Raw genomic sequence first — 26,483 nt, 5'->3', positions numbered from 1 at the left:
TCTGAAGAAACAATCCTGTGTGTCTGGAAAACCAAAAGAATGAGTGAAAGGGATTCAGAAAGGTGGCCCGGTCATAAAACTTATATTAAAAAATAAATGGCTCTCTCATATACAAACAAAATCCAGTGAGAAAACAAAATGGGGCCGGGCGCAATGGCTCACGCCTATAATCCCAGCACTTCGGGAGGCCGAGGAGAGTAGATCACTTGAGGTCAGGAGTTCAAGACCAGCCTGACCAATATGGTGAACCCTCATCTCTACTAGAGATACAAAAATTAGACTGGGCACGGTGTCTCATGCCTGTAAATCCCAGCACTGTGGGCGGCCGAGGCAGGCGGATCATGAGGTCAGGAGTTCGAGAACAGCCTGGCCAGCGTGGTAAAACCCCGTCTCTACTAAAAATACAAAAAATAGCCGGGCATGGTGGCACATGCCTATAATCTCAGCTATTCGGGAGGCTGAGGCAGGAGAATTGCTTAAACCCGGGAGGGCGGAGGTTGCAGTGAGCCAAAATCACACCACTGCACTCTGGCCTGGGCATCAGAGCAAGACTCTGTCTCAAATAAATAAATAATAAATAAATAAAACAAAATGGAAGAAAATATCTCATTCATAATAGCAATAACATACAAAAAATTCCTGGGAATGAATCAGGAATAAACATTTATTAAAAGAAACTTTAAAAAATAAAACTTAAAAAGGAAAACAAAAAACTCAACAGTACCAAGATACCAGTTTCACCTAATGAAGTCTATGAATTCACTATTCAATCCCAAAAAGATTTTTGAATTTGTCCAAATTACTCAAATTCATTTTTTAAAATATATGAAACGAAGATATGCTTTTTTTTAAAGGGTAAAGAAGTTGTCTTATTGATTATAAAAATGTATTCAAAAGTCTCAATAAATAAAATGAATAGCCACTGGTAAAAAACATAAGAACAGAAGAGTGTCTAGAAACAGCCCCAGGTATATGGATACTTAGATATTGTAAGAGCAGCAGATGATATCTGTGCAGAAATCGCTTAACAGTGTTAAAGCAACTGACCAGCCATGCGAGAAACTAGGCTAGTTACCAGTATCTCATTTCTCAGATGTAAAACATATTTTGTATGAATCAGATATTTAAGTGTTTAGAAAAAAAGGAAATCATAACACTATTGCAAGAAAGCAGGGAGGGCAAATTTTGGCCACTGAAAAAATTTTAATACATAAAAAAAATTTTTTTTGAATTACAGAAATTATAAAACAAACTCAAAAGATGACAGGCTGAGAAGTAACGTTTGTAGCAAATATTATTGGCAAAGAATATGTGGACGTTCTTTGTATATTAGATCTTTGTGTATTAGATACAAAGAACTTCCACAAATCCATTAGAATAAAGCAACCCAGTAGGAAAATAGGAAAAGGGGAGAATATATGAAATATGATTGCTAATATATATGAAGTAAATGACAGATGTATGAATTTAAAATCTGGTAGATTTTTTTAAATTGGCCAAATTGCTGAATGCCTTATTCAGTGTTGTTTTTGACATTCCTGAACTTCTATATTAGAAATGATCATATGATTTCACAGAATAATATATAATTGGTACAAGATTCAGTAATGCAAATAAGGCATGCTATATATACTTATTTTTAATATCTGAATATTCACTTAAAAATATAGGTAAAATCCAACAATGACTATCTTATTCCACCAGTCTTGCTGAGAACGAGGAACCAGGCGCCCCTACCCAAAAAGACCCAAAAAGTCTTATCTGAAGACATGAGAGCTACCAAGGCAGTGAGGACTTAGATGAAATTTCTGGAGAGAAGAGAAGCATACAAGGAGGTCAGGCTAACATTTAGGGCTGCTTATCCCCCTAAGGCATTTATCAATTTTTGAAAGGTGGTATTGAGAGGCTAAAAAACAACCCAGGAGGTCATAAAGCTGAAGAAAGCTCTGCTAGTCTTACAGCACTGGGAGGACAAAAACCAGAGTTCAGGGCCAATGGATGAGGAAGAGTCTTGGAAAACCAAGGCTTTCAGGCGGAACCCCCTGATGACTGCATCCTGTAAGTAGGAGTAAAGTAGGAATTGATCAGCCCTCACCAAGTCTGAGGTCCAGCTGTGAGTCAGCTCAATCTCTGATTCTGCCTACAAGCAAAAGTAAATCATTTTTGGAGGAAAATGACACTATCAATAGCCTCCAATGATCTCTACAATTTTTAATTTACAATGTCCAAAATTCGTTAAAAACGATCAGGACTACCAAAAGATGAGACCAAAATAGTAGAAAACGAAGAGAAAAGAAAAAAGAAACAAGAATTAACTGAAAAAGATCCACAGAGATCGGGATATTGGGGACATGAGACATGGATTTTGTAATTTTGCCATGTCAAAATTTCAAGAACAGGAAAAACTATAACATCATAAACAATGACATCCATGAAGTCATCTTTGATGCACACAAAATAAAATACACATAAAGAATATAAAGAAGAAAATGTTAGAGAAAAATGAGTTACCTAAATACCACAAAAGTTACCACATTTTGTTTCCAGGAATAAAACTTCAAAATATAACACAATTTAAAGAAGGCTTTAAAAAATCCTTACAGATAAGGCATATAGAGGCTAATTTTATTTTATTTTTTTACTTTAGTAAAGATTGGGTCTCACTCTGTCACCCTGGCTGGAGTGCAGTGGCATGATCAGAGCTCACTGCAGCCTCAAACTCCTAGACTCAAGTGATCTCCCCCATCTCAGCTTCCCAAGTTTCTGGGACTACAGGTGCACACCACCATGCTCAGCAAAATTATCTTTTGTAGAGATAGGGTATTGCTATATTGCCCAGACTGGTCTCAAACTCCTGGCCTCAAACAATCCACCACCTCAACCTCCCAAAGAGCTAGGATTACAGGTATGAGACACTGCATGTGGCCTAGAGGCTAATTTTATTATGTTTAAGATACGGTCTCACTCTGTCACCCAGACTGGAATGCAGTGGCACAATCATAGCTCACTGCAGCCATGACCTCTGAGGCTCAACTGATCTTCCTGGCTAATTTTAAGTAATAAACTTGGTAAAATGACTACTATAGAATACCAACCACTCTGATTCTCGCAATGAAAATGAAATTGTACAAACCTGATGAAACTGTGAATCCTAGAACTAAAAGTCTTTCTGGAAAACATTACCAAAATTCTTCTGCATTATGTTGTTACATACACACAAAGTATGGTGATTTACCAAATGTGCTACTTTTATATCTTATATACCAGACATTTGGACATGCATGGACAGTTAGAAACCTACTTTAAGCAAGACAGTATGGGGTATTCACAGCACATTCCATTCCACTCCAGCTTTATTTGTTTGCCAGAAGAGTTCCTGGTCTCTCACATACTAAAGACATGGTGAATCTGACTAAGAGGTATAGAAGAAAACCAGAAAAGAACAGTGACAGCCAACTGTAGTTGACAAGGGAACAAACATGGAGAAGTGTGTCTTAGGAGTCATAAGATTCAACAGCTGTGTGTCCTGAATTAATTGGTGAAAGGAATAGAACTAGAAAGAACTAGGAAGCTCAAAGGGAGTATACCACTGTCTTCCCTCTTCTTCAAGTAAAGACTAATTGTATGACTTATAGAAGACTGTAGAACGGCCTTGTGGTGTACTTATATAATATCCTCAAACAAGATGGAAGAGCAGCTAGTGCCTATTACATAGCCTGATTAAAAAACAATAAAAATCCCATAATATTCTACTACTTTATAGATAAGAATACCAAAATATTAGGCCTACAAAATCCAATGACTGCTTATTATGAAGGCATTTACTGGAATCTGTTTAAAAGGGGGAAGGGGTAGCAAAACTGATGTACCTGAAGAGTTCACATTTTCCTTACATGATAAAAAGCCTCATCTCATCCTACTCCAGCAACAATGCTAGAGTTGGTATGCATGCAATCAAAGCTGAGACACAGGAGATATAGAGACAATTTGGTGTATTTTGAAAGTCAACTACATTCCTCTATTGCCACATTTCTAGAGCCAAAATTAGTAAGAGATTTTTAAATCAAATAATTGTGTGAAGAAGCAAAAATGTTAAAAAAATTAGAAATAAGGCTGGGTGTATAGTGGCTTACGCCTGTAATCTCAGCACTTTGGGAGGCTGAGGTGGGAGGATCAGTTGAGGCCAGGAATTCAAGACAAGCCTGGGCAACAAAATGAGAACTCATCTCTATTTAAAAAAAAAAAAAATTACCCAGGCACGGTGGCCCGCGCCTATAGTCTCAGCTACTCAGGAGGCTGAGGTGGGAGATCGCTTGAGCCCAGGAGTTTAAGTCTGCAGTGGAGCTGAGATCATGCCACTGCACTCCAGCCTGGGTGATGGAACAAGACCCAAGACCCTGTCTCAAACAAAAGAAAAAAAAAAAAAAAAAGGAAGAAAATTAGAAATAAATGTAAGAGATGGCAGCAATCTTACAAATCCTTCTGAAAATATTCAAAAAGAATGTTTCAAGCAGTATACAACGCTTCAATTTCTAGGATTGCTTCATGAAACTCATGACCATCAAACAAATCTCCAAGGGTAAGGGTTGATAAGGAGATCAAGTCCTTACCTAGTCAGTTACTATTTGAGAAGACAAGCGTAGTTGCTGAGGAACAACATTACCATCATCAGTACTCTATTCTGGCAGAGCCAGCCAAACAACATCTTGTTCCTCTAGACACCTCAGTTAAAAGCTACCAACTTTAGTATTGCAAAGGTGTAGTGTAGTGTATGGTGACTACAGGAATAACCAAAAAGCTGACGGTGGTCAGAAATCAGTATGCCCATTTGTCTAAATCTGGCTACTAAAATTTTAATATAGTCTTTAATTTCAGTTTTTTTCTTGTATCCCAGTAGTCCATTTTACAACAATGATATTTAGCTTTAACTTCAGCTAAATATTGATCAGTTGGCCAAAATGTGTTTTGGTGAACAACAATATTCAATCAGTGGCACTCCATTTGGTAGGTCTGTATGTACTGACACAGAAAGATACCCATTATCTCAACTGCTACATGAGAAAAGCAAGCTTCAGTATAGTATGAATGATACATATATAAAGATATATAAGTATATATATTACAAAAAATACTAATTTATGCATAGAAATTAGTCAAAATAATACCTATTTTTAAAATGATTCTCTCTCAGGGTGTGGGATTGAAGGAAACTTCTCCTTTTGACACAATACGTTTTCCAGTTGAATCATCCTTTGTAAACAACAAGGATTTTTCCTTTTGGAACTAAACAAAATGGAAGAAAATCTAGAGAAAAAGCTGAATTTTCTTGAGGGCAGGGACCTTCTCAGAATGTATTTGAGACAAAATATTCAGAGACTTCAAAAGTTGGAACTGCAGACATCATTCATTCTAACCCTCACTTTATAGAGCTATGAAGAACCTTAGCTCTAGAAAGTTCAGTGTTCTAACCAAGACCACACAGCCATTTAATGGCTAGACACCAAGACTCTTGGCTCACAGCATTTGTTATTTTATTTTTTAACTCTGCTTCTCCAAAAGACAACCTGGCATCGATTTTTCTCAAACTCCTGGGCTCAAGGGATCCTCCCACCTCAACCTCCCCTCCCAAGTAGCTAGAAATACAGGTGCATGCCACCATGCCCAGAGAGCATTTATAATAATAAACTATTAAGTAACCAAGCTCTTTTTTCCACTGTTTCTGCTAGGCCTCTTGGCTGTCTTGAGTGTCCCAAAACAAAAGCAAATGCTCAGGAAATATTTTATGATACTTAACATACTAATATTTGATTTGTAGACATGTTTGAAGAAATGGAAGTCCAAACTAAGAAATAAAGAATTCTTTTTAGGAAATCACCTCAGGAATTTCCTAAAATTATGCCTATAGTACTTTTAAAAATAGTCTGTATTATAGAACTCTAAGTATTCTAATAATGATAGTATTAGTGAAATAAAGGTGACATACCAATTCCATCACTGTGTTTATAATATCCAGGATTTTCACTCTGCCTAACTTCCCAAACTGGCCTAACACATGTCTTATGGTCAGTGGCAAAGTGGACACTAAACTTGCTAGAATTCCTCAGTACTAATATGCTTTCAAAAAGCTTACCATCTAGTCATAGATAATACGGCTATCAATTTTAAGCTTACCCTTTCAGCCCCATCAACAAAAAAAGAGCTTTCAGTCAAGCAAAAGTACTTAACAAAGCTATCCAGTGAGAATTCAGAGATTACAAGAACAATCTTTACTCAGGCAGAAGGAAACCTGCAAAGACTTTCAGAATGAACAATACAGATCAGGCATATGTGAAGAGTGAATGTGAAAGATGGAAAATCTTCCCAAGCCTACCACCCAATTCTGATCATTTGATAGTAGCAATTCCCACAACTCATTCATCCTGGCTATTTGGATCTTTTAAGTCATATAATTGACCTGGATCTTTGTGGTGTCTCCTTTCGGAAACCAACTCTAGAAAGCAGAGGAATGTGTCACCAATTCTGAGTAAGTACTTCATTTTAAGCTCCATTTTCCTGGCTCCTCTTCATCATGATCATCTTCCTTTATTTATCCCACAGCCCCTGCAGAACATGTCCTCAACCAGGACACCTAGTTACTGAAAAATCACAAATGAACTTTATAGGCCTACAAAGGCTGAGAAGACCCCAATCTTCACAGAGGAGGAGAGAATGTCCAACAGTCACCACAATGGCTGCTACCAAAAATAAAATGTCCTCTTTCATTTCTCTGAACTTCTCTAATCTCATCTACTATGAAAGATGACATATTTGGAGGGTCAAGGTGGATCCTAAGTCTCCACGCTGACACAGATCAATCCAGGGAAAATCCACAGCTCAGCCTACAGGACATAAAAATTCTTCACCACTTCTAATTTCTAGCTTCCATGATTCAGCCTTTGTAGATGCAGATGTGATGTCCTTCACCTCAATATTTACCCTAAAACAAGCGACACCTAACACTTTGTCTTTGTGAGGAAGACTATGCAAGCCACTACAGTGACTATTTTAAAAGTTAGGCTGAGCTAAATGAACAAGATGATAATAATAAAAATCTCTCCTCCTGCTCAGCAGTGACTTATAATTAGCTTTCTCACCAAGTGCAGGGCCCAAAAAGCCCCTGAGCATCGAACATCCACACTGAGCGCTACAGAATAGGATGTGCCTATCTTCCCAATGCCATTAAAAAGCTGCTTCCCCATCTGCATGGATTTTGTTGAAGGAAATGCCAAATACACTAAGGAACCTTAAAGGGATTCTAGGCTTTATGAGAACGGGATGATGACATTCTGGAATTTAGAATCCAGCTGTTTTCCCCAAAACAGTTGGCTATTCTGTTAACCCTGTACCACTGTATATGACCTAGTAAAAATTCTCAGATCAATCATCTTCAGAACAAGGCCAGCATCAAACCCTGGCACAGAACTCCAAGATGACAGTAGATGACTTGACAAGGCTGAATAAATAAGGGAATACAAAGATCAGTCTTTGGATGGACAATGAAGTCATAAGATCTTAGAACTGCTCGGTAGTATAGTGTGTCAGGATAAGGTCTGGCTGCATATAACAAAGACCTGTACCTGTATATCACGGCCCAAACAAGAGAAAAGATTCTATCTCTGTTGATATGGTTTGGCTCTGTCCCCACCCAAATCTCATCTTGAACTGTAGTTCCCATAATCCCCACGAAGTCATGAGAGGGACCCAGTGGGAGATAACTGAATCATGGCGGGCGGTCTCCCCCATGCTATTCTCATGATAGTAAGTTCTGACAAGATTTGATAGTTTTTTGTTTGTTTTGAGATGGAGTCTCGCTCTGTCGCCCAGGCTGGAATGTAGTGGTGCGATCTCAGCTCACTGCAACCTCTGCCTCCCAGGTTCAAGCGAGTCTCCTGCCTCAGCCTCCCGAATAGCTGGGACTACAGGCATGTGCCACTACACTCAGCTAATTTTTTTGTATTTTTAGTAGAAGATCGGGTTTCACCACGTTAGCCAGGATGGTCTCGATCTCCTGACCTCATGATCCGCCCACCTCAGCCTCCCAAAGGAGAGTTGATGGTTTTATAAGGGGCTTCCCCCTTCACTCAGCTGTCATTCTTCTCTCTCCTGCCACCTTGTGAAGGAGAACATGTCTAATTCCCCTTCCGCCATGACTCTAAGTTTCCTGAGGCTTCCGCTGCTCTGCAGAACTGTGAGCCAATTAAACCTCTTTCCTATATAAATTACCCAGTCTTGGGTATGTCCTTACAGCAGTGTGAGAATGGACTAATACATTCATCAACTAAATGAAGTACAGTGTCCAGCAGTCAAAGGCTGGTATGGTGGCCCAGGCTCCTCCCATTGCTCTGCCATGCCTGGGGAGGCCATTCTTGCCACAGTCCAATATGAGAACTAGAGCTCCTGCTATCCCATCAAAATTCCAGACAGCAAGATGGAAAAATAGTTGAAGAAAAAGGGGCAGAAGGCATGCAGCATCTATCAGTTAAGGTTTTCTAGAAACTACAATAGAACATTTGCACTCATTTCTCTTTTGGACAGAGCTATATCATAAATATAAGAAATAACATCATAGTTCTATCAAACCACAAAGTATGTAAGATAATTTTTTTCAGGTGGCCACGAGTCCAGATAAGAATCAGAGGTTCTATTACCACAGAGAAAAAGGGAGAATGAATATGGGGTTAGGAAGCAAATACTCTCTGTGACAGGTTATGGGACCAAACTACTTGAGAAATAGCTGGTTAATAAGGGTCAGCTTCTTGGGGAGGGATTGTACTCACTAAACCGTGAGTTGTCTCCCCATCATTTTGAAAACTACTTGTAACATTCAGACTTCTCAAATTGGGATTTTAGACAACGTGCCTTTCAACATTTTTTTCAGTTCTAACATAGGGTAATTATGGGGTAAAATTCTAGTTTCCAGCAGAATGTAACAGCTTTTACCAAAATAAGTATTGTTTACTACCTTTCTAGGGGAAAATGGAAATGACTTCAGGAGTAATGATTCTTCTATTTATTAATTTTCATTTTTCATACATTTTAGCACAACTATGTGCCAAACACTCTTGTATGTTATAACATAAATATAGAAGACACACTCCTGCTCTCCTTATTCTCAGACTGAATTGAACAAGAAAAAAAAAAAACAGAAAAACATGAAACATGAAACAGAAAAAAGAAATTTAAAGGAAATCTGAAAAAAATTTAGAGAAATTTAAATTTAAATTTAAAGAAATTTAAAGAAATCTGAAAAAAATCTAAAGAAATTTAAAGGAAATCTGAATTCTTTCCTCAAGGACTTAGAGGGGGTCACATTCTCTCCCTTTATTATTTTATACACAGAATGATATGCTCGTGATGCTAATTTACTTAGAAAAGATTTGGTCCACCAAGAAGCTTATGTGTGTCCCACTAATAACTTGTCTGACACCTAAAATGTTGACTATTAGTTAACTTGGTTGGTGAAAACCACCATACAAATAATCAAAGCTTCCAGGTCCAATGCCTGGAGCTGAAAGCCCACCAACACCATCAGCAATCTTGCAACCACACCTAGTTCACCCCCAGGCAGAGCAGATGAGAAAGAACTTTCCCACATACTACCAATAAACAAGTAGATAACTTTAAGCAGAAAAAAGTAACCCCTCTGTGACAGCAACAAAACCTTAAGAATGGGTGAGACCTATATGAAAAAAAATATAAAACTATACAGAAAGATCCTTGATTATTCATTTAACAAAAATTTGTTAAGAGCCAGATACTGTATTAAGTGCTGAAAATATAAAATTAAATAGACTAGTGCCATACCCTAATGAGTTAAGGATCACATAAATAAGCAGTTACAGAACATACAATGACAGACACAAAGTCTTATGGGAGCACTGTGTGTGTGTGTGTGGCAGGGGAAAGGCGGGCATAGTGAATCCAGGTTGGGGCAGAGTCAGTGAAACTTCCTAGAAGTGACAGCTGATCTGAAGGGAAAACAAAGCGCCGCCCAGGTAAAAAGCCAGAAGGAGATGGTAACTAAAAGAAGGGCCAAAATCAGAAAGGAGAAAATGCACGTACTGTGGGATGTGCAAGCAATTTGCTGTTACTAGAGCATAAAATTTGAGCAAGGTAAAGATAAGGACAAAGGTATAAATGGAAAAGTGGAACATTCCTGGATGAAACTTTACAACTCTAAAGATGTCAATATTAATGTTTATAGTCAATGTAATTCCAATCAAATTACTAATGTTAATGTTTTGTATTCAATATATTTAATATTTATATTTATATCCAATGTGATTAATATTAAATTGCCTATGGAAAATACTTTTGGCATTTTTTTTTTTTTTTGATGGAGTCTCGCTCTGTCACCAGACTGGAGTGCAGTGGCACGATCTCGGCTCACTACAACCTCTGACTCCCTGGTTCAAGCGATTCTCCTGCCTCAGCCTCCCAAATAGCTAGGACTACAGGTGCACGCCACCACGCCCAGCTAATTTTTGAATTTTTAGTAGAGATGGGGTTTCACCATGTTGGCCAGGATGGTCTCAATTTCTTGACCTTGTGATCCACCTGCCTCGGCCTCCCAAAGTGCTGGGATTACAGGCATGAGCCACCACGCCCAGCCTGGAATTCTTTTTTGCTATTTTCACATAACTCAGGTGAGATGTACTTCTTACAGATATTTTAAAAATATTATTTTAATTTTTATATACTTGAAAATATACCTTTCAGAAAATTACCATTTAATATTTTGAACATCTTCCAGATTTCTAAATACAAACATGAAAAATCTATTAACAAAATCATAAAAATGGGCATCTTTTTTGACAGCTGTACTACACAAAGACTTTAAATGACATATAAATTAAATTCAAAAACTCTAAAACCACATTATTCAAATAATGCTAGTCTTTTAATCTATGTCAGTATAACAAAACCTTTTCCCACCAATGCCAATATCATTTCTGTAAGTATCCAGCAGATTTCTTGCTTTTATTGCTCTCTCCATTGTTAGCTTGTGAGTCTGTTCTGTTTGTTTTTGTGCACACTATGAGCTTAGCTGAAAACTCTAAAATAATATTAGACTAATTAGGACGTCTATAATGTCCCTTGAATACACCTGACACTGCAATGTAAATCTTAAATTATCTGTTTCTCTGCCTCTTCCCCCTCCTGTTCAACCCAATGGACATGAAATATGTTTCTGCATTAAAAAAATACGCATCCAACTTGCCTTCTCATCTCAGGTTTTTTTTTATTTTTAGTTTTGAAAAACACTATTCTACAGAGCTGTGATTTAAATGGGCAAATGACAGAGTAATTTGAATTTTTAAATTTTTTGTTTAGCTTTCCTGTCAAAAATTAGAGCAAATATGTGCAATCTGTGATTTTTATTCTTTTTCAGGTCATGTCCTTTGAGACTAACGGAGCAGCTGTGGCTTCTTGTCACAGCATACATTTATAGAAAATCGGGCATACAATTAGAGGGGAGACTCGAAGCTTGGTCCTGAAAATGATGCGCAAACAAATGTGCTCTCCACCAGTGGGGTCAAGGTACGGCAAGGCAGATGCAAACCCTACCTTCTACCGATTCCAAACTTCACAGAAAACCAAGTGGCCACAAGGTGTCAAGGCAAGTTCCCTCTCCGACGTGCCAAACTGATCTTGCTCTGGAGATGTTTGTGCATCACTGATAGTGTCTAGGTTTTTGTTCACTGATGCAAAACATTTTTTGGTTTTCTGGTTTTTTTACTTCCTCAAGGGGTAATACACATTATACGTTCAGTAGTCTGAGGTATATAGTGATCTTATCTTTGTTGGGGCTCGATGCTGCCTAGCTCCACACAAAGCCAACATGATTTCTGCAATGTACACATCTTCAGTAAAGCACTGTTAACTGTCAGAGCCCAGTTTTTATTACTACTCCTGTGACTGGTGCGGTGCCTGGCACACAGTAGGCAGTTAGTAAATGTGCTCTTAGGAAGGAGGGAAATAAGAATAATGCGTAAATATATGCATGCAAGAATAAATGAGCAAATGAACAAGAATACAAGTCTAAAAAAATCAACAAATGAACATCAGTAGTCTTATGTGCCACAAAGGGGATAAGGGAACAGAGAAATAAGGGGGAAAATCATGTTACTTTTATGAAGCTTGCCAAAAATACAGGGCAAAAATGTAAAATACAGAATTCTGTTTGCAACCAGAAATTTCTAGTAAATCAAAGAACTGAAATAAGAACAAGTGGGAAGGAGAAAAAATGGCAGAGATCTTCAATTAGAATTTTCTTAAACCACTCTCAAAAAGGGAGACAGATGAAAAGAAACTAAGGATGGATCTCAAAATGTAATATTCCAACAATTACCACTAACCAAAACAAGTGAATAGTGCAAACTTACTAGCTGATGAGCTATGAACATGACCATTACAAAGGTAAAACTGGCTAAGCATGGTGGCTCACAGCTGTAATCCCAGCACTTTGGGAGGCTGAAGAGGATCACATGAGCCCTGAAATTTGAGGCCAGCCTGGGCAATATAGTGAGAACTCATCACTACAAAAAATTTAAAGAATTAGCGGAGCGTGGTGGCACACATGTGTAGTCCCAGCTACTCGAGAGGCTGAGATGACAAGATTGCTTGAGGCTGGGGGGCGAAGGTTGCAGTGAGCCGAGATCACACCACTGCACTCCAGCAACAGTGAGACTGTCTGGAAAAAAAAATAAATCCTAAAAGATATACTAAAATGTCTGGCTTTTAAACATTCCCCTTGTTGGTAATAAGCAAGCTTTAGAAATTTATCCCCACAGAAATTTTGTTTTATATTGTATTATCTATTTTTTAATGGTTTTATTATACCTTAAGTTCTAGGGCACATGTGCACAACATGCAGGTTTGATACACAGGTATACATGTGCCATGTTGGTTTGTTGCACCCATCAACTTGTCATTTATATTAGGTATTTCTCCTAATGCTATCCCTCCCCCAGACCCCACCCTCTGACAGGCCCCGGTGTGTGATGTTCCCCTCCCTGTGTCCAGGTGTTCTCATTGTTCAATTCCCACCTATGAATAAGAACATGTGGTGTTTGGTTTTCTGTGATAGTTTGCTGAGAATGATGGTTTCCAGCTTCATTCATGTCCCTGCAAAGGACATGAACTCATCATTTTTATGGCTGCATAGTATTCCATGGTGTATATGTGCCACATTTTCTTAATCCAGTCTATCAATGATGGACATTTGGGTTGGTTCCAAGTCTTTGCTATTGTGAACAGTGCCACAATAAACATAGGTGTGCATGTGTCTTTATAGTAGAATGATTTATAATCCTTTGGATATATACCCAGTAATGGGATTGCTGGGTCAAATGGTATTTCTAGTTCTAGATCCTTGAGGAATCACCACACTGTCTTCCACAATAGTTGAACCAATTTACAATCCCACCAACAGTGTAAAAGCATTCCTATTTCTCCACATCTTCTCCAGCATCTGTTGTTTCCTGACTTTTTAATGATTGCCATTCTAACTGGCATGAGATGGTATCTCATTGTAGTTTTGATTTGCATTTCGTTGATGACCAGTGATGATGAGCATTTTTTCATGTATCTGTTGGCTGCATAAATGTCTTCTTTTGAGAAGTGTCTGTTCATATCCTTTGCCCACTTTTTGATGGGATTTTTTTTTCTTGTAAATTTGTTTAAGTTCTTTGTAGATTCTGGATATTAGCCCTTTGTCAGATGAGTAGATTGCAAAAATTTTCTCCCATTCTGTAGGTTGCCTGTTCACTCTGATGGTAGTTTCTTTTGCTGTGCAGAAGCTCTTTAGTTTAATTAGATCCCATTTGTCTGTTTTGGCTTTTGTTGCCATCGCTTTTGGTGTTTTAGTCATGAAGTCCTTGCCCATGCCTATGTCCTGAATGGTATTGCCTAGGTTTTCTTCTAGGGTTTTTATGGTTTTAGGTCTAACATTTAAGTCTTTAATCCATCTTGAATTAATTTCTGTATAAGGTGTAAGGAAGGGATCCAGTATCAGCTTTCTACATATGGCTAGCCAGTTTTCCCAGCACCATGTATCAAATAGGGAATCCTTTCCCCATTGCTTGTTTTTGTCAGGTTTGTCAAAGATCAGATGGTTGTGGATGTGTGGTGTTATTTCTGAGGCCTCTGTTCTGTTCCATTGGTCTATCTCTGTTTTGGTTGTTTGGTAGCCTTGTAGTATAGTTTGAAGTCAGGTAGCGTGTACTCCAGCTTTGTTCTTTTTACTTAGGATTGTCTTGGCAATGCGGGCTCTTTTTTGGTTCCATATGAACTTTAAAGTAGTTTTCTCCAATTCTGTGAAGAAAGTCATTGGTAGCTTGATGGGGGTGGCATTGAATCTATAAATTACCCTGGGCAGTATGGCCATTTTCACGATACCGATTCTTTCTATTCATGAGCATGGAATGTTCTTCCATTTGTTTGTGTCCTCTTTTATTTCGTTGAGCAGTGGTTTGTAGTTCTCCTTGAAGAGGTCCTTCACATCCCTTGTAAGTTGGATTCCTAGGTATTTTATTCTCTTAGTAGCAATTGTGAATGGGAGTTCACTCATGATTTGGCTCTCTGTCTGTTATTGGTGTATAGGAATGCTTGTGATTTTTGCACATTGATTTTGTATCCTGAGACTTTGCTGAAGTTGCTTATCAGCTTAAGGAGATTTTGGGCTGAGACAATGGGGTTTTCTAAATATACAATCATGTCATCAGCACGCATGGACAATTTGACTTCCTCTTTTCCTAATTGAATACCCTTTATTTCTTTCTCTTGCCTGATTGCACTGGCCAGAACTTCCAACTACGTTGAATAGGAGTGGTAAGTGAGGGCATCCTTGTCTTGTGCCAGTTTTCAAAGGGAATGCTTCCAGTTTTCGCCCATTCAGTATGATATTGGCTGTATCTCCACAGAAATTTTAACATGTAGGAAGAAATGCATACAAACACCAGCCTTGCTTATATCAGAAAGTAGTATTTGCAGGGCATGGTGGCTCGCACCTGTAATGCCTGCTACCTGTGAAGATAGCTTGAGCCCAGGAGTTGGGGGTTACAGTGAGGTATGAGCACACCCCAGTATTCCAGCTTAGGTGGAAAAAAAGAAACAAAGAAAGTATTATTTTCCTGAGGATTCTGTTTTTAAACTATTGTTTGCAATGCATAATGTGAATTCTTTAGAAATTTACTTTTGTTCTTTTTGGACTTTCTTTCCTGAATAAAAACTGGCATCACCACTACTAGAAACATGAACTCTACCTGAAGCATCTTAAAGCTGGTGATAGGAAAAGCAGAAAGGGGCGTGCACTCTCTGGGTTCCCTGCTGTGCTTATGCAGCCCCTCTGATTAGCTACTTCTGGCTCAGACCAAATGTGCAATAAATCAAAGAAGCAGTTGGAAGAGAGTGTGGTCACAGTGTTCCGTCAATTCATCAGTGACACCAAGTTCCAACTCAAGGCTTTCAAACAGAAAAGAATGAGAAGAAGGAGCAACCTTGATGCCACGAATTTTTTTTTTTTTTTTTGAGACAGAGTCTAGCTCAGTTGCCCAGGCTGGTGCAATGGCGTGACCTCGGCTCACTGCAAACTCCACCTCACGGGGTTAAGTGATTCTCCTGCCTCAACCTCCCCAGCAGCTGAGACTACAAGTGAGCACAACCACACCTGGCTAAGTTTTGTAGTTTTAGTAGGGATGGGGTTTCACTATGCTGGCCAGGCTGATCTCAAACTCTTGACCTTAGGTGATCTGCCCACTTCAGACTCCCAAAGTTCTGGGATTAAAGGTGTGAGCTACTGCGCCTGACTGATGCCAAGAATGTTAAATAGCACTACCAGCATCGAAAGTCCAGAACCAGGAAGGAGCTACTGAACTCTGCCCAATCTCCAGAAAGAACGTGCACTGGATAGCATAGCTACAGAACAGGAAGGCACTGACAGGCCTTCATTAGGATCTTACTCCTTTTTTCTGGTAAATGAAACTGAAACCACTGACAGCTAATACTAAAAATGCAAATAAAAGTTTAACAAAGTAGAAGAACACACACAGTTGGGGTGATAGGGTTTTTCTCTTTAAAAAAAAAAAAAAATCATCAGGCTGGGTCCAGTGGCTCACTAGCACTTTGGGAGGCCGAGGGAGGCGGATTGCCTGAGCTCAAGAGTTCGAGACCAACCTGGGCAACACGGTAACACCCCATCTCTACAGAAATACAAAAAATTAGCTGGGCATGGCAGCGTGTACCTGTAGTCCCAGCTACTCAGGAGGCTGAGGCAGGAGAATTGCTTGAACCTGGGAGGCAGAGGTTGCAATCAGCTGAGATCACGACACTGCACTCCAGTCTGGGTGACAGAGTGAGACTCCATCTCCAAAAAAAAAAAAAAAAAAAAAATCATCAAATCTGTCAAATGCAGTTTTCCCCTATGGGTGGCTTTTCAAGATACACACTTTAATGTAAAGCTAAGGTTTGGGTATATTTTATTCTTGACATATATTCCTAAAATTGGAATTACTGGGTACAAGAATAAAATTTACTTTGAAACTATTTGTTATGTTACTCTATTGATCTGCTGAAACATAGATCCAACGTGCAAATTCCACTCATAACATTCTCATCCACTTTTACACAAAGGTGTGTTAAGTGCCTACTATGTGTCAGACTAGAAGCTAGTGATACAGAATGTTATCCAAAGTCCCTGCTCTCATGGAATTACTACTACTTAAATGTCTACTGAAGGGAGAAGAAAATTTAAATGAATCACCTAATTCCTGAAAGCCCTATCAATAACTTTTGTATTTACATACACAATTGTATTAAAAGCCTTATTATTTATTAAGTAAATTAAGAAGTATGAGCCCTTCTACTTATTAAAATAATAGAATGTGGCCAGGTGTGGTGGCTCACGCTTGTAATCCCAGCACTTTGGGAGCCTGAGGCGGGCGGATCACAAGGTCAGGAGATCGAGACCATCCTGGCTAACACGGTGTAACCCCACCTCTACTAAAAATACAAAAAATTAGCCGGGCATGGTGGCGGGCGCCTGTAGTCCCAGCTACTTGGGAGGCTGAGGCAGGAGAATGGCGTGAACCAGTGTGACGGAGCTTGCAGTGAGCGGAGATCGTGTCACTGCACTCCAGCCTGGGTGACAGAGCGAGACACTACCTCAAAAAAAAAAAAAATTAAATTAAATAATAATAATAGAATGCTGTTTTAATTGCTTTTAAAGGTCTCTCTTTTTCCACATAACTTTTTCCTAACTTGTATATCCTTAGATGCCAATTGCTGGATGTTATCTATGTGATTAAAAGGTGCCATCTGGAAATTAAACCTTGGGCTACCTTTTAGATATCGATTCTATAGCATAGCAAGATTCCACAATGTTCTTTTATTGAAAGCATGTTTCCATCTTCAACTTTCCTCTAGTGCTCTGTGTCATAGCTCTCTCATACCCATCTGTAGGTGTTTGGATTCTACCACTGGTGGGCACCCTCTCTGAATTCAAATGAACTTACTCTCTAGTATGACAATGTATTTTTTAAATCAGATTCGGCTGATTTTTCGATCTTTGAAGCTTAACCTACTATTTTTTTCATTGTTGTTCTGCAATGGTTTATATTTTCTACTTCAAAGATACTTTTTGAACAACTCAGACACTGTTTTCAATGCAACTGTATTTCTTTCTTTTTTTTTAAGAGACAGGGCCCCACTCTCTTACCCAGTATGAAGTGCAGTGGTGCAATCATAGCTTACTGCAGCCTCAATCTCCCAGGCTGAAGTAATCCTGCCACCTCAGCCTCCTGAATAGCTGGGACTACAGATATTCACCACCATGCCCAGCTAACCTTTTTATTTTTTGAAGAGATGAGGTCTCCCTTTGTTGCCCAGAGTGGTCTCGAATTCCTGGCTCAAGTGATCCTCCCACCTCAGCCTCTCAAAGTGCTGGAATTACAGGCATGAGCCACCACACCCGGCCCAGTCATAACTATTTCTTAACTGAATTGCTGCAGTTGTATTCTAACTGGTTTACCTACCTCCAACATAGTACTCTGAAGGCCCCACCAACTCCACCAGATAAACAGAACAAGCCATTATCTGTATTATATTAAAATGATCTTTTAAAAATGCAAATCTGATCCTGCCAGACTCTTACACCTCTCTATAATTGCCCTCTACTAATTTTAGATAAGGTATATTAACTTTTATATCTAGCCGAGATGGAGGCCAGGGATCAAATGTACCCTCCTACCTGAAACAGTCAAAAAGTCTGCCTCCAAATTCATGCCTCCTAACGCATAAGGCAGTGGGTAGAGAATTCCTGAGGCGTTGGGTAGAGAATTCAAAAGGGTCTTGCTGTAGTAGAGAATAATTAACTCCACACAAAACATTGCTCTGGTCTCACCTAACAAATATTAAAAGCAAGACCTAAAAAGATTAAACTGTTTCCAAGTAACTTAACTGTACCCCAGAATAAAAACTACATAGTATTTATAGGAATACAAAATTATGATTGCACTCAACAAGGTAAAAGCAATTTCTGATACGCCATCAAAAATTACACGGCATGCACAGAAGCAGGAAAATAATGGCCCCCTAAAGAGGAGAATGATCAATCAATCAAAATAATGCCAGAACTGACACAGATATGAAATTAGCAGAAAAGGACATTACGGATTGTTAGCATAACATCACCCAATACAATCTGGCCCCCATCGAATTCTCCAGGCCTCAGTTCTCTCCCTTACACCCTATACTTCAACTCTACTGAATTTTAGTTCTTCAAAAATGCCATGTTCTTTCTTGCATTCATGTTAATTATCTGTCCTGGTTATAATACTTATCCATCCAGCGGTGTACAGGAGAACTGTTTAGGGGCTGGGAGAGAGTCATTTGATGTGTTTAACAATATCCATGGTGTAAGCACACCCACCATGGCCAATTTCAATCTATCAAAAATTTAGTCACTACCTTGCAAAGTTACTGAATTTTTAACAATCAACTCTAAAGTTGGTATAAGCCTACATCCATCCCTCTCATCATCTGCCTGGAGCCTAATCATTCATCCATGAGTCTCAAGTTAAACATCAGTTCCTCTAGGAAGCCTTTTAATATCCTTCAAATCTGTTAAATGTTCCTCCTCTGTACTCCTATATAATACACTGTACTTATACCATCACAGCACTTACGATACTCTATTGTTATTACTTGACATATAAACCCCAAAAGGTAGATATTGTGCCCACCCTATTCATTAATCTATCTGCAGGACATTAGCACAATAGCTAGCATGGAATGACACTCAAAAATCAGCTGAATGAGTAGTAAAAAGGAACAGACTTCCAGTAAGTGCAACAACATAGATGAATCGCCAATGCATTATGCAATGTGAAAGAAGCCAGACATAAAAAAGGCCACATACTATAGGGTTCCATTACATAACATTCTGAAAATGACAAAATCCACAAATCTATAGTTGCCAGGATTGGGAAGGTACATAGGGAACTCTCTGGGATGATGAAAATGTTCTATGTGTTGGTGGTGGTCACAGACTGCTTACATTTGTAAAAACTGTATACCTAAAAAGGCTGAATTTTGCTCAACATAAATTATACCTCAATAAACATAAATTAATTAATTAATTTTGAGATGGAGTCGTGCTCTATTGCCCAGGCTGGAGTGCAGTGGCATGATCTTGGCTCACTGCAACCTCCACCTCCCAAGTGCAAGCAATTCTCCTGCCTCAGCCTCCACCACGCCAGGCTAATTTTTGTATTTTTAGTAGAGACAGGGTTTCACCATGTTGGCCAGCTGGTCTCGAATTCCTGACCTCAGGCAATCTGCCTGCCTCAGCTTCCCAAAGTGCTAGGATTACAGGCATGAGCCACCACGCCCAGCCATGAATTTATTTTTTAAACAATAGCTGCCAGGCCTGGTGGCTCATGCCTGTAATCCCAGCACTGTGGGAGGCTGAGGCAGGAGGATTGCTTGAGGCCAAAAGTTCAAGACCAGACTGGGCAACATAAGAAGACCTTATCTCTACTAAAAATTAAAAATATATGATGCAGGCATGGTGGTGTGCACCTGTAGTCTTAGCTACTTAAGAGGCTGAGGTAGGAGGGTGGCTTGAGCCAAGGAGTTTTAGGTTAAAGCAAGTTATGATTGTGCCACTGCACTCCAGCCTGGGTGACAAAGACTCTGTATCTAAAAAAGCAAAACAAAAAACAGCTGAATGGGCTGGGCATGGTGGCTCACGCCTGTAATCTCAGCACTTTGGGAGGCCGAAGGGGGCGGATCACAAGGTCAGGAGATCGAGACCATCCTGGCTAACACGGTGAAACCCCATTTCTACTAAAAATACAAAAAATTCGCCAGGCGTGGTGGCGGGCACCTGTAGTCCCAGCTACTCGGGAGGCTGAGGCAGGAGAATGGCGTGAACCCGGGAGGCAAAGTTTGCAGTGAGCCCAGATCACGCCACTGCACTCCAGCCTGGGCAACAGTGCGAGACTCCGTCTCAAAACAAAACAAAACAGCTGAATGACTCAGTCACTGCTAAGGAGATAATGATGAGTAAAAAACAGCCCAAGCTCTTAACCAACTTATAATACATTGGCTGGGGAGGACTAGAGATTAGATCAACACACTATATGCGTTTCCTAGGGCAGCCTTAGTAAAGGACCACAAAGTGAGTGGCTTAAAACAATAGAAACTTATTCTCCCAGTTCTGGAGGTTACAAGTCTGAAATCAACGTGCTGGCAAGGCCATGCTGTCTCTGAAGGCTCTAGGGGAGGAGCTTCCTCGCATCTTCCTAGCATCTGGCCTTGCCAGCAACCCGACATTCCAGTTTGTAGTTGCATCACTCCAATCTCCGCTTCTGTGGTCCCACAGCCTTCTTACCTGTGTCTCTGTCCAAATTTCTCTCTCCTTTTGACACTAGTCATTGAATTAAGACACACCCTAATCTTGTGTGACCTCATCTTCACTTGATCACATTTGCCAAGACCATTTGCCAAGACATTCACAAAGGACTGAAGTTTAGGGCTTGAACATATCTTTTAGGAGGACACAGTTCAACCCACGACACACAAAAATAGCTATGAAACAAGACAAAAACATAACAAATACCACAGAAAGACATATAAAGTGCTATGGTTCAGAAGTCCCAGGGCGATGAAGAGAGGACTTCATGGTATTCGAAAATAGTATTTGAAATGGTCCTGAAGACGAGTATAATTTGGGTTAAGAGATATAAAGGAGAAGAGTAGGACATTCCAAGTAAAGGGACGAAATGTTATAATGTTGTAAGACAGAGGTAGGAAAGGGTGATGATACCAGGAAGGAGTCCAATTAGATAAAAGCATTAGCTCTAAGTGTGATATACTGGAAAGGTAAGTGGGGACCAGGTAACAGGTGGTCACATGCCTAAATAAGGATTCTGTACTTCATTCAGCAGACTTTTGGGGACCACTGAGGGAGTTAACTGTGGTAAAAACAGCCCCCTTTTCTCACCTCTGCCCCTATGACACGGTGGAGAGGCTCATATAGTGTTGACAGGACACTTTCAAGTGCAGTTCTTTGAACTGTTCACATCACCCAGGTAGCAGTTACTGATGTTCAAACTGAATTTTCTTCATTGATCTAGCTACCATATGGTAGTAGAACTAGAAATAGCTGGAGGGTCCTCAAAGATTTTGCTATTGTGTTTAATCTATTTTGTTCATCTGCTGAAATAGTTTTCTCTTGAAAATGCAACATTGATTCAAAGTGTTTACATTTATTTGCTTCAGGGAAAACCTTTTTTTTTTTTTTTTTTGAGACAGAGCATTGCTCTGTCGCCAGGCTGGACTGCAGTGGCGCCATCTCAGCTCACCGCAACCTCCGCCTCCCGGGTTCACGCCATTCTCCTGCCTCAGCCTCCCGAGTAGCTGGAACTACAGGCGCCCGCCACCAAGCCCAGCTAATTTTTGTATTTTTAGTAGAGACAGGGTTTCACCATGTTGGCCAGGATGGTCTCGATCTCTTGACCGAGATCCACCTGCCTCGGCCTCCCAAAGTGCTAGGATGACAGGCGTGAGCCACCGCGCCCGGCCAGGGAAAGCCTTTTCTATCCTTAACTTGCAAGCTAGCATACAAGACTTAGATTTCTGACTAGCAGAAAAACCATTCTCTTAGGTAATTCTTCTTTCCAAAAGTATGTTCCAGAGGTCATACCAACTCATTCTTTTAGATTAAAAGCTAAGGATCCTCAAATCACAGTTTGGTTATTTTTTTTTTTTTCACACACAAGTATAAAGTCATGTGCAAAGAAGTAAACAGAACAGAGAATCTAACTTACAGCAATTCAATGGAAATTCACAGTAAGAATGCCAAGGTCACAATTATCGCATGTATTATTGTCCTAGTGTCTACATCTGTATTTATGAATCACCTTTTTTTTTTCTCCTTTTCTTCTCTCTAAGCCCTTTTCTAGGATACTGCAATTATAGTTGTTCTATCAGAAATGAGTCCTTGAAACCCTTTGGAATCTAGAAGGTCACCTATCCCACGAAGCCACATTACGTCTAATGTTCTCAACTGTGTGAGATTACAGTCACTCTATTTAGTGCGGGAAAGTGGATAGAGTTTTGGGAGAACAATTTTTTTTTTTTTTGAGACAGTTATTTTCTGGCACCCAGGCTGGAGTGCAGTGGCATGATCACAGCTTACTGCAGCCTCAACCTCCCGGGCTCAAGCGGTCCTCCCACCTCAGCCTCCCAAACAACTGGGACTACAGGCATGAGCCACCACGCCCAGTTGATTTTGGTAGTTTTTGTAGAGACATGGTTTGCCATGTTACCCAGGCTGGTTCAAACTCCTGGGCTCAAGAGCTCTGCCCACCTCAGCCTCCCAAAGTGCTTGGATTATGGGTGTGAGCCACCATGCCTGGCCAATTTAGTAATTTTTAAATACAAAAAAAAAAAAAAAAACTGATCACATAGCAAAATAGGTCAAGTAAAATATCATTGGTGCTGTATTTATTTTCAACCACACAATAATTACCTTAAGGTCTAAAACTTGACATTTATCTATAGGTGACAAGTTTAAATCAAATTTAATTTAAAGTCTTAATTATTCTATTTCATAAATAGCAATACCCAGACAACTATTAACTGCCAACGAACAGTTTTTCATGTTTTCTTCAGTAGTAACCTTGAGACGTATCTTCTACCTTTCCTTCAGAGATTCCTTGGGCTGGGGCTAGAAAGAAGGAAATGTCTATAGAGCACCCTTGATGTAAATAACTCCATCTTAGAAAAAGACTCTGCCTTACATTGGCCGGGCACGGTGGCTCATGCCTGTAATCCCAGCACTTTGGGAGGCCGAGGCGGGCACATCACGACATCAGGAGATTGAGACCATCCTGGCTAACACGGTGAAACCCCATCTCTACTAAAAATACAAAAAACTTAGCTGGGCGTGGTGGCAGGCACCTGTAGTCCCGGCTACTTGGGAGGCTGAGGCAGAAGAATGGCATGAACCTGGGAGGCGGAGCTTGCAGTGAGCCGAGATCGCACCACTGCACTCCAGCCTGGGCGACAGAGCAAGACTCCATCTCAAAAACGAAAAGAAAAGAAAAGAAAAGAAAAAGACTCTACCTTACCTTTCAAAAGGCATCATGCCAACAAGGACTAGATATTCACACACTAGAAGTCCACACACAATGAAATACAGACATGTGCACACACACGCACACACGTTTTCTTTATCTATTTGCCCACTGATGGACACTCACATTGTCTCCATATCTTGGCTCTTGTGAATAATACTGAAATGAACATAGAGTACAGATATCTTTACAAGATGGCAATTTCAATTTCATGTCCTTTGGGTATATATCCAGAAGAGAGATTACTAGGTCATATGGCAGTTCTATTTTTAGTTTATTTAGGAACCTCCATACTGTTTTCCATAATGGCTATACCAATCCACATCCCACCAACAGTGTGCCAGGGTTCCCTTTTCTCCACACCTCACCAACATTTACATCTTGTGTTTTTATAACAGCCATCCTCATGAACATGAGGTGGTCTCTCACAGTGGTTCTAATTTGTGTTTCCCCAACGATTAGTAATGTTGGACACCTTTTCATATATCTGTTGACCATTTTTATGTCTTTTTTGGAGAAATGTCTATTCAGGTCCTTTGTCTACTTTTTAAACAGATTGTTTTTCTGCCACTGAGTTGTAACAGTTCTTAAATGTTTAAGAACTTAAACATGTAACCCTTATCAGATATGTAGTCTGTGAATACTTTTTCCTAGCCCATAGGTTGCCTTTCCATTTTGTTGACTGGTTTTTTGTTTTGTTTGTTTGCTGTGCAGAAGCCTAATTTGATATAGTTCATGTATTTATTTATCTTTGCTTTTGTAGCTTGAACTTTTGGTGTGATCCAAAAAGTCATTGCCAAGGCCATCTATGAGCACAGGGTATTTTCCATTTATTGCGTCTTATTCAATAATGTTTTATTGTTTTTAGTGTACAAATGTTTCACCTCCTTCAAATTTATTCCTAAGTGTTTTATTTTTGTTGATGATATCATCAACAAGTGAGATTTATTCCAGGTATGCATGGCTAGTTTAACACACACAAAATCAATGTGATACATCACATTAACAGAATGAAAGATTGAAAAACCCCATGATCATCTCAATGGATGCAGACAACGCCTTTGACAAAGTTAACTATCCTTTCTCAATAAAAACTCTTAACAGTTTAAGCATACAAGGAAAGTTCCTCAACATAATAAAGGTCACTCATGAAAAACATACAACTAACATCATAATCAACAGGAAACAAATGAAAACTATGCCATTAAGATCCAGTACAAGGCAGGGATGCCCATTTCTATTCAACATAGTACTAGAAATACTAGCAAAGGCAATCAAACAAGAAAGAAAAGGCATCCAAATCAGAAAGGAAGAAGTACAATGATCTCTATCTGGAGATGACATGATTTTATATATAGAAAACTCCAAAGATTCCACACAAAAATAACCTGTTAGAATAAATGAACTCAGTAAAGTTACAACATACAAAATCAACACACAAAAATCAGTGCATTCCTACACACAAATAAAACGGCCTAGTTGAAAAAGAAATCAAGACAATCCATTTCTGATATCATAAAAAATTCTTAGGAATAAATTCTGTAGCTTAATTAAATGAATTAATTAATCCATTAATCCTGCGTGTTTATCTTTAGCAGTCTCTCCTATAGTTTGATGATCAATTTACCCTCTACCCTTCACAACTGCGAAAGCAAATGCAATCTAATGGAGCCACTTACCATTCTTTTGGCCACCAGGATCTGAATCCCCTTCCTAATCCTTAGCATCCCTTACCTTATAAAACAGAGCGCCTCTCCTACTATCAAAGCAGAAAATTCTAGATACTTCTTTTCCATCATCTCTTGCTCTAGACATCGGCACATAAATGAGGCCACGTTGATCATAAATACTCACCTGCAGTATTTGAATCAAAAACTAGGGATGAGAATGAGGGATTATGCAGAATCCATTCTTAGTATTAGGTGGTGGCAACTACAAACAGTTTATAAAAGGACAGAGGCAGTAGCAGTGTACACTGCCCCAGTGACAGTAACACTGACGTGGATGGCACAGATTGCAGTGCTCATGAGTGCACCAACAACAACAGGTCTTCAGTCAGCTCTGCAATGTGAGGCCCTATACTAGCCTTCTGGTTCTTGAACACAGTCCCTAGGCACTCCCAGAAAGGTTTTGTGAGCCGCCCAAAATACTTTTAATAAATTCCTTCTCTGCTTAAATTTGCCTAAGTCAGTTTCTGCAGCTTGCAACTAAGACCCTGATCGATACAGCATCTTGGTCTCCTTAGACTAACTTTACATGTTTTGGCATTACATCATCTCTTTAACTACACGTTTCCTCAAAGCACACATGGGATCCTAGTAAGGAGTAAGGAGATGTGTTTAGGAAAAACATCATAATATTAACACTTTGCATTGTATAGATCTTAACTGACTCTGAAAAGAATGAAAAATAGAAAACATGGTATACATACTTGTTTATATGTGAATATATATTGTATATGTGTATATACAGTCATGCATCACATAACAATAGGGATACATTTTGAGAAATGCATCATTAGGTGATTTGTCATTGTGCAAACATCAGAGAGTGTACTAACAAACCTAGATGGCATGGTCTACCTATAGGCTATATGGTGTAGCCTATTGTTTCTAGGCTACAAGCCTGTACAGCATGTTACTGTACTGAATACTGCAGGCAACTATAACACAATGGTAAGTATTTGTGTTTCCAAACATATCTAAACATAGAACAGGTACAGTAAAAGTATGGTATTATAATTTTATGGGACCACTGTCGTATATGTGGTCCATGATTGACCAAAACATCATTATGCAGTGC

At 39.4% G+C, this 26,483-nt stretch overlaps 1 protein-coding gene across 1 annotated transcript in view; it reads right to left on the bottom strand.

Annotated features, from left to right (window-relative positions):
- The window catches only part of LOC115834357 (cell death regulator Aven-like), a 29,347-nt gene extending 11,218 nt beyond the window's left edge, over positions 1–18,129 (bottom strand). Inside the window, exon 1 of the mRNA XM_030809105.1 lies at positions 18,072–18,129. Within this exon, the coding sequence (XP_030664965.1) occupies positions 18,072–18,129 (58 nt within the window). The remainder of the gene's footprint in view (positions 1–18,071) is intronic.
- Positions 18,130–26,483: the final 8,354 nt, after the last annotated feature.

This window comes from Nomascus leucogenys, unplaced genomic scaffold (assembly GCF_006542625.1).
Source record: "Nomascus leucogenys isolate Asia unplaced genomic scaffold, Asia_NLE_v1 000985F_63247_qpd_obj, whole genome shotgun sequence".
Classification (NCBI taxonomy): Eukaryota; Metazoa; Chordata; class Mammalia; order Primates; family Hylobatidae; genus Nomascus; species Nomascus leucogenys.
This window is presented reverse-complemented; position numbering and strand designations above follow the sequence as displayed.